Genomic DNA, 8,978 nt, shown 5'->3' with positions numbered 1-8,978 from the left:
CTAAACTGTTGGGCAGGGCAATGAATCTACATTCCAAAATACTTAATGTTAATATACGAGTATCAAAAGCACAATCAAAATTTCAACACGTAATCTCATCAGGAACACAGAATGACCTCAACAGCCAAAAAACAAAGCCTACACATTCCCAGGCTTTGACCATGTACCTCTGAAACCATATTTTTTAAGGAAGTTTGTAAAAGACTCAAGTTTCCAAATCGGTAGACTGGCTCACCAGCCTCCAAACACAGGAGAGGCTTACCTATCACACTTTTGGCAAAAGAAGCTCGTTTCAGGGTTGCCAGACCAAGGTCTCCAATCTTGACTGATCCAGTGGGGCCAGTAATAAAGATGTTGTCGCATTTTAAGTCTCTATGAATAATAGGAGGAGTGCGCGTGTGTAGAAATTGTAAGCCTTTCAGTATCTGACGGCACCAGCTTCGCAGTACTTTAATTTTCATCACTTTAAATCTTTTCAAATACCTAATGAAGAAAGTAACAGAAGGTGAAACAGGTTCTGCTAACAAGTAGTAGACTATGCTGTATTATTTGCTGTTGAAGTAAGAAAGCAGTAACTAAAGAGAGGCACAAATTTCAACTTCATTTTCTAATTTAGAATCTACTTGGGCATTTCAAGACTTCAGAGGAGCTGAAGATGATTTCCCCTCCTAAAACTTAAGCTGCCCTATTCAGAATTTCTAACCCCATTCTTCTAGCCAGGGGACTACAGTGCTGAAAGATAAGTGTGAAATGCTTGATCTATAGCTAATAATTCATTTGCAAACACAGTCACCCTATGGTAACTAGGCAGTTGGCTTGCTAAGTATCAAGGCACTGTTTCCCTGACAAAGAGTTAAAAGCTTCTGCATTGCAACAATTCTTGAATAGATAAAGAGGGTTTTTTTCTTCCCTTTTATCCTGAAACTGCTTAAATAATTACAACCTCTTCATTGATTAAATGCAACTGGGTGGAAAGGTGGGGCACTAGAGCCGAAATACTAATAACAACCAAGTACCTACAGAGTTGTTGCAAACTATGCAAAGTCTCTGAAGTCATTATACCTTAGTCATCAAAATTAGTCCAAGCACTCTGGTCAAGGATTCCAGGTTGCACTTTAAACCTGCTTTAAATTTACTTGTTGAGTTGTCAAGCAAATCAGAAGTTCTTAGAGATCACTTCCTTGGTGCAGGATGGGATTCAATGACCTGAGTCTGACTGGTACTACTCACGACTTCAAAAAGATGGACAAATACAGTGAGGGCAGGGAAATCTTTAAAAAAGCTCTGCCAAATAATTGACATGGGAAAAGTTCATACATAAAAGTCAGTATCCCTTTGCAGACAGAATGTGAACCAACCGTAGTTGTTCTAACATCACCACTTTTTACAGTCCCATGTCAGAAGAGTCAAGTTTCATACCAAAAATATTTTCCAATGCTTAGAATCTAAGACTACGATCTTATTCTACTCCTAAATTTCAACAGATCAGAGATGCCACAAGGTGAATAACCTATGACAGTATTCAAGTGCTTTCTAGCAGTGTATTCTCACAACTCCACTTTGGGTAAAACAATTTGAAGTGAACAGTTGTTGTTTTCTTTTGAAAAAGGACAGGCTAAAATACTTGACAGAAAGGAACTAGCATGTTGTGTAGAGCAAAGACTTTTTTTTCTTATTCAGCTAACATTACTCAAAGCCTCAGATAAAGACCAATTTTGCACTACCGCAAGACTAGTAGTAAACTCTGTGACCAGCATGGAGTCTAGCAACTTCAATCTTAAAATAAAACCAAGTTATGTTCAATTATCCCGTGGTAATGTTCTGTCTCTTCTGCATATCCACTTAATCACGAGAAAAAGTCTTGATGAAATCACTTGAATCAACGCCAACATAGAAATGAAGTATATTAATCCCTTTTACTTTAATTTCTCCAGTTCAAAAGAAGATCTGGAAAATCAAGTTGCTAGCAATAATCCTGCTGTGAAAACAGATCTGTAAAAGCAATTGGGACCCAGTTCCAGAAGGAAATCAAGCCTCAAAACAGAATGTAAAGACAGTCAGGGAAAAAGCCAAGCCAAGGAAGGAGACAAACTGAAGGAGGTTCTGGATCACATCAGCTACCACTTGAATTCTTGCTATTGACACAACCCTCATTCATCTCTCTTGAGCCTGTTCCAAAGATCACATGGTAGGGGCACTTCAGTTCAGCATCTGGAATCCCTAATTACATTCTTGGTTTCAAATATGCTAGTCTACTGCCAGCTTCTCACTGTTAAAGGACCTGGGTCCAACCATCACCCAGCATCCTACAGTCTTGCTGTCATTTTTCCATAACACTGTCATGAACTAAGTCACATGTCACTTAAGGCAGAAACCATTTTAAAATGGAAGCATATGTAAATACACTAAAATACACAGACAACCCTACTAGCCAGTACGTTTTCACTTTTCCTAGTATCATAGGACAACTCCAGCTTGAAAAAACCTCAGGAGGTTTCTAGTCTAAGCTTCTGCTCAAGGTAGGGTCAGCCGTTAAGTCAGACACAGTTACTCTGGACTGTATCCAGCCAGGTTTCTAGTATCTCCAAAGATGGAGCCTGCACAACATCCTAGGGCAACCCGTTCCACTGACTATCACTACTGAAATAGCTTCTCCTTATATCAGTCTGAACCTCTTTTGTTTCAATCTATGTCTGTTGTCTCTAATCCTCCCACCATGCACCACTGCAAAGAGCCTGGCTCCCTCATACATTCTGGAAGACTGCTGTTAAGTCTCCCCAAAGGATCCTCTTCAGGATGACCATGTTCAGTTCCCTCAGCCTCTCCTCACAGAGCAAGTATTCCAGCACCTGACCATCTTGGTAGCCCTCCACTGAACTTATTCCTGCTTAATCAACATCGTTCTTGTCTATTTTACAGGGTACTAGTCAATTTAAGAGAGACAGATATTTGATCTTAACACAGAATACAAGCAAAGATGAGAACTTGAGGCTTCCTTAATAGTTAGCTTCAATGAATAGAGAGAAACAGGAACTAGATTTTGGCTTGGTGTCTCAAGGTTGTTTGCGTTGGGTTTTTTTGAAGCAGGAAGGCTGCTGACCTATTGCATCTCAGCTCAAGGAGCTATAGGAAACCCTACTAAGTTAGCAGAAGTAGTTACGAAGGTATGTGTCCTACCAGACAGCTGGCATTCATTTAAAGTGGATCAGAAACACACATTACAGCAGCCTTGGACAAAACTAGTGGCTGACTAGTTTGGTCAGACTAAAAATTGCTACCTTCATTAGTAGTATAAAGACTTAAAATAGGCCATTTTTTTTCTGATATTTTAATTCCATGATAGCATATAATATCAGAAAGCAGTTTAATTCTTTACAACAATTGAGTTGTAAAACTTCTCCATTGGCATGCAGAAGTTCAGGGACTTCTCTTCATGCAAAATTAGAAATTTGTCCAGACAGCATTTGAAAATAATGACTCCAGAGGATTTTAACACTATTTATATGTATATGTACCTAAATGTATAAAAATACAAAAAAAAAGAAAAATTTATTTTAAGATAGCATCACACTTTTCTGGTTTTTTTTTTTTTGTTGTTTTGTGGTTTTTTTGGTTTGTTTTTTTTTGTGTTTGTTTTTTTTGTGTTTGTTTTTTTTGTGTTTGTTTTTTTGTTTTTTTACAACAAGTGACAACAATGTTCATGTCCCAAGTCTCAAAACAAGGAAGGTATCACCTTAAATGCAGGTAATGTAAACATACTGAAAAAAGACATGGAAGTAATACTCAGTCAGCCAAGTATCATAAGCAAACACAAGTGTGCAATGTAAATCTAGGAATGACACAGGTACATGAAATACTTAAAGATATTATATTTGGCACATCAGAAACTTCCCATATAGTTTACCTGTCAAGTCACAAGTGAAGTGGACAAGAACAAACTAAATCACAAGTATAACACAAGCTATACAATAATGGGGGGAAAAAAAAAACACTCAGAAGTCTACAGTTTAAAAGATCTTCAATTAAAGAGTCCATAATTTCTTTCTGGCTAAAATAATGCCTTCATACTTCAGAGTACAAAATAATCCTATAGCCAGCAAAGCTGAGGTATTGCTTCCTATCAACACTCTACTTTAAAATTGTCTATTATTTATCTTCTTGCTTAGGCCACCACATAACAAGCCAATCCAAATATTAAAATCTCTAAGGGGGAGAAAGGAATAAGAAAGAAAAAAGTTAAATTTAACACTACATATCCTAGCATAAAATTAGGTAACTTTAAAGACATCTGTACAGAGATGTAAAACCTTTGCTTTATTACAGCTCTGAAAAAGCACATGAAGCAACAGATCTGCTACTTTATCTGAAATACCTTAAATAACCTCAGAAAAGTCTTCCCTGAACATACAGCTAAAAAGAAAGTTGCAGTGTTCTCCAGTACTATTTCAAGAGACAAACACTTCCCTGTAATTGCAGTACAGACTCCCAGAGAGCCATTTTTTCCTTCTTTAAGTATGTCCATTTGTGGCTATCAATAAGCATCGTAAAAACACAAGACATTCACAGGCTATTTTAACCAAATAGATTGCAAATTGTTTCCAGCTCCTACAGCCTGCTTACACATTAGGATTTGAATGCCTCTCCAAGACTTAAATAGGCACTGAATTAAGACAAGGACCCACCATCCCTGCATTTCAAATGCTGGCAGTTTTATTTCCAGTAGATTAATGGTGACTGGATGCTCGCAAACGAAATCATAGCTCTGCAAGTTTCTACAGTGCAAGGCATGATTTCAGTGGAACTCCTCGTAGGCTCTGCATACCACTAGAGGGCCCTCGCGGCAGTTTGATTTGCTGGTGTCTACTTTTAACCCTGGTTTAAGAATAGACCTGGTTTCACTCAACTACTTCACAGGGTGAAATTGCAGGCATCTGCATACTTTCAGATTTTTGTTACATACTGCTTCATGAAGTTTCAGCTAAACAAATAGGTGCTGGGTTGTGGGGTTTTTTTCTTTTTACGTATTATTTGTACTGCAGTAACACCCAAATCATCCCAAAAGAGGCAAATTAATTCCTGCTTTGAACTTTACAAACCCACTCATGCTAAATAGAAGGCAGCTGGACAGGAAAATGAAAAATTCTGAGAAGTGAAAATACAGCATTGTCTTCCTGAGCTCTCAAAACGTGAAAGTTTTCTGCATGTGCTTACTAGGACATCACAAGAAAGAGCATGACAAGCTTGCTAACTTAAAAGGATGTTTTACCATACCTTGCAGTGCTAGTAAGACTCCTCTTAAACAAGAGTTCCCCTACAGAAGTTTAGTCCTCAGCAAAAGGGCTCTGTTCTAATCTATTTTGAAATATGATCTATTTCTAGTGCTCTGATTTTGTGCTAATGATTCCTAAATGCTTTGACATGCTTTAATTTACTTACGTTTTCAATGTTCCAGATGTCATGAGTTCCGTCACAAGAACAATACACTTCTTTCCTTTGACTGTAGACTCCCAGGAATCATAGAATCTGACAATATTGGGATGCTGAAGCCCTTTCAGCATCCCAGCTTCCTCTTTAAATCTTTGTCGCTCTGACTTGGACAGCTTCCGATCCTGATGAAATAGAAAAGGTACATCAGAAAGCTTTGATTTATTTCTTACTCAGAGAAGCAGCAACTTGAAAAACAGTTGAGTACAGTGAACAAGTAAGAATCAGTAGTCTTAAATGCCATTTTGTTTGCAATTACCCTTAAATATGCTGTTTAGAAGACATTCTATTACAGTCTTTTTATCATATATTTTTTCTTACAGTCTGATTGCTCCCAGCGGTAAGAATTGCAAGCCTGCAGATTATCTCCTCTTCCTGTTTCCTCCTCCCCTAATAAATTTAATCATTGCCTGACGAGGTGGAAGTGGGACATAATGTCCTCAAATATTGAAGTGCTCAAGAATAGGCAAAATTGGATCATTTAAAGCATCTCTCAGGTTGTACATAACAATAATCTTTAGTTATCCCTATGTGTATAATATCCAGACCACAGGTAACAGATTGGATTAACCCTCCGTATAGGGGCTAGAGCATCAAACCTCTCTAACATATAGTATGTAATTACAACTGTACAAGAACAAACGAATGAGTTGGATTTTCTTTGATTAAAAGTTTGACCTCATAGTTGAGCAACTCTGCTGTAATCTAGCATCAAGGAAAACAAAAACATAACTCACACTACAGACAGAAAGCAATCTTTTGGCCAGATCATCAAGAAGTATTCCTGGACAGTATTGTTGTATTATCTACCAACAACTGGCTATCAGATATCGTCAAGACTCTGAGCAGCTATTTACCAAAGTAAGACACGCATCTCAAGACAAAAGAGTCTCCTTGTGTCATTCAGTGTTGTCAGATTACCAGTGCATTACCAATGCACTGGTCACACCAGTCAGACTCATCAACTGACATAAATTGGATCCATACACGGTTTATATTTTAAAAAACCCACCTCATTCCAGGATATACTTAAAGCCCAGAATTTTAGAATCATTGTTTTTAACAGTTATTTGGGAACAATCAGTGACCTCTGTCAAATCTGCAGTAATAATTTTAAGTCAATTCATTCCACATTCCCTTTTCAATTAAAAGGAGGTAGCAAAAACCTGCAGGGTTTACTTACCCTGCTCACAACCTCCTGTTGTCCTCCACATCGTAATTCCTCTTGCTTTGTTTACAGGTAGTGTGTTTTCCCGATACCATTCAGCCATGCTAATATCTAAACCATCCTATATTCACTTAGATCACTAACTTTTTCTAAGAGATTCACAGAGTATTTTTGGGCATGGTCAAACTTCATTTCCAGATGAAGCTTCAATTGTCAGAAGTGGAAAAAGTTTTCCAGGAAAGTTTGAAAACAGGTTTGAAGTTACCTCGGGGATCAGTATCTTATCAGTGTCCATGAACGTCAGTCACGCACACACTTTTAGAGTTCTTGGAAAGATACTAAATTCTTACGCCTTGCAAATTTAGTCTATAGACATCAAAAGCATTCAATCCAGCAACTATTTCATTCTGCAGAAATTAGGACTACCACCTCTTCTCACTCCATCATAAGCATACTTGCACAAACAAATTTCGATATATCATGTTTGCAGAAGCACTCCACAAACGTTCAAGTATTCCTGTATGCTTAGGTGTTGGGTTTTTTTTTTATTATGGGAGTAATACTCCCATTTGAGCTGCGTTAGTCATCTAATAGCTCTCCTTTCATTACAAACAGGGCAACACAAGTTCTGTTCAAAACCAGTTAATTTTGAAGGCTACAAACAGCTGTGACACAAAAAAGCAGTAAGCTGAAAGAGATCCATCAGTCAACACACCATACACACATGCTTCTAAGAAACACTCAATGCTTCAAGCAATACAAAAATCACAATAACGATCATTCTTACAGTAAAATGAAAGAGTTAGCCTCTGTATTTGATCCATATAACCCATGTTTTAAAACTAGTGTATAGCTGTAAATCCATTTATTATATATGGTAATTCATTTTAGTCCAAACCCTAGATTTTAGTTATTCTGTGCATTCTAACAAGTTATTTTAGTCCAAACCCTAGATTTTAGTTATACATTTATTCTGTGCATTCTAACAAGTTATCTACCACAAACACTACTAATCAGTTTTAGACTATACTTGACAGAGCCTTATTTTGTTTTCCCTACCACTGTACTACTAGCCCCAAATAGAAACTAACAAGTGCTAATCACTCTTATCAATGAACAGACTCTTGACATGCAGGCATATTTTTTACTCATTTCTCTTTCTGCTCACATCAATGGTAGCATCGTGTTCCTGCAAATATCTATGATGTTTAAAACAGACACTTAACAATTCAGTGGTAGCATTAAAAAAGCCACCAAGACAGTGACAATATACTAAGTAATTCAACACTTCTGTGAAAGTCACAGTGCCCTAATGGTCTGGGACAAGTTTGGGCACAAATACCAGCCAACAAATTTCACCCAGGGAAGACAGCTATGTTTTTGCAACCAAGGAAACATTGCACCCTTCAGCAGCATACTGCAGCAGCAAAAGTGAACATTAAACAGAGCTGTAAGACAGAGAGGCTGCTTGTTTCATTGGACTAGTGAGGCATACTACCTTTAACCACCCACAGTTCCTTGGCTACACAACCCATACACTCATCCATAATAGTTATTTATATTTCTTTCCTTAAAGGAACACTAATGCTAGGTAACAGAAAAGGGTGAATATACTTCAAAAACCAATAGCATTCAGGAAAATATTAGATCTCATGTACTATTATACCAACAAAATGAATATGTATGCACAATGACTGCTTATGCTTGTACAAACTACATCCTAATGCAACCTGCAAATAGCCTAATGCAATGTAGAAATGACAAGTACACTTTCAAAACTTGAGTATTCCATACACCAGAACCTTAAAACCTACTAAACTGTAAGACTTCCCAGACTGCACAGAGGAGGACTAGAACAAAGCCCATTCCAAATACTACATTTTGACAATCTTTGAGCTGTTAACTTTTAGCTGTCACAAATGTGAGAACTTTATGTTCTTTCTTGTACAACGATGTAATTTAAGCAGCTGCAGCTACTAAAATACTGAGATAAGCAAGAAAATAGAGCAGCATATGTAATTTGGGAGACTGAGACATGGCGCTACCAGCCACGTTAGGTATGAATACTTGGGGAAAGTCAGGGGAATGAGAACATCTTGGCATCACATGAAATCCACACACAAAAGCTGCTGTATAGCAGAGCTGTAGCAGTGAGAAGGAAGCCATCATCACTTAATGAGAATTTAAAAGAGCATTTTTCAAGAACTTGGGAAGGGGACATCTTTCACAATCCTCACTTATAAGCGTATACTCCAAGAAACTCAAAAGCCCAGACGCATCTTTCCAATAAAGCAGCTACTTGGGGCAATACTCAGATTCCACTGTG

At 37.7% G+C, this 8,978-nt stretch overlaps 1 protein-coding gene across 1 annotated transcript in view; it reads right to left on the bottom strand.

The window, feature by feature from the left end:
• WNK1 (WNK lysine deficient protein kinase 1) overlaps positions 1-8,978 on the bottom strand; it is a 108,790-nt gene that overhangs the window by 65,067 nt on the left and 34,745 nt on the right. Inside the window, exons 4-5 of the mRNA XM_009879744.1 lie at positions 5,437-5,609; positions 263-483 (exon numbers count right to left, since the gene is read on the bottom strand). Coding sequence (XP_009878046.1) covers positions 263-483; positions 5,437-5,609 — 394 coding nt within the window. The remainder of the gene's footprint in view (positions 1-262; positions 484-5,436; positions 5,610-8,978) is intronic.

This window comes from Charadrius vociferus, unplaced genomic scaffold (assembly GCF_000708025.1).
Source record: "Charadrius vociferus isolate BGI_N301 unplaced genomic scaffold, ASM70802v2 scaffold90, whole genome shotgun sequence".
Classification (NCBI taxonomy): domain Eukaryota; kingdom Metazoa; phylum Chordata; class Aves; order Charadriiformes; family Charadriidae; genus Charadrius; species Charadrius vociferus.
The sequence above is the reverse complement of the archived record's forward strand: the minus strand, read 5'-3'. Positions and strand labels throughout refer to the sequence as shown.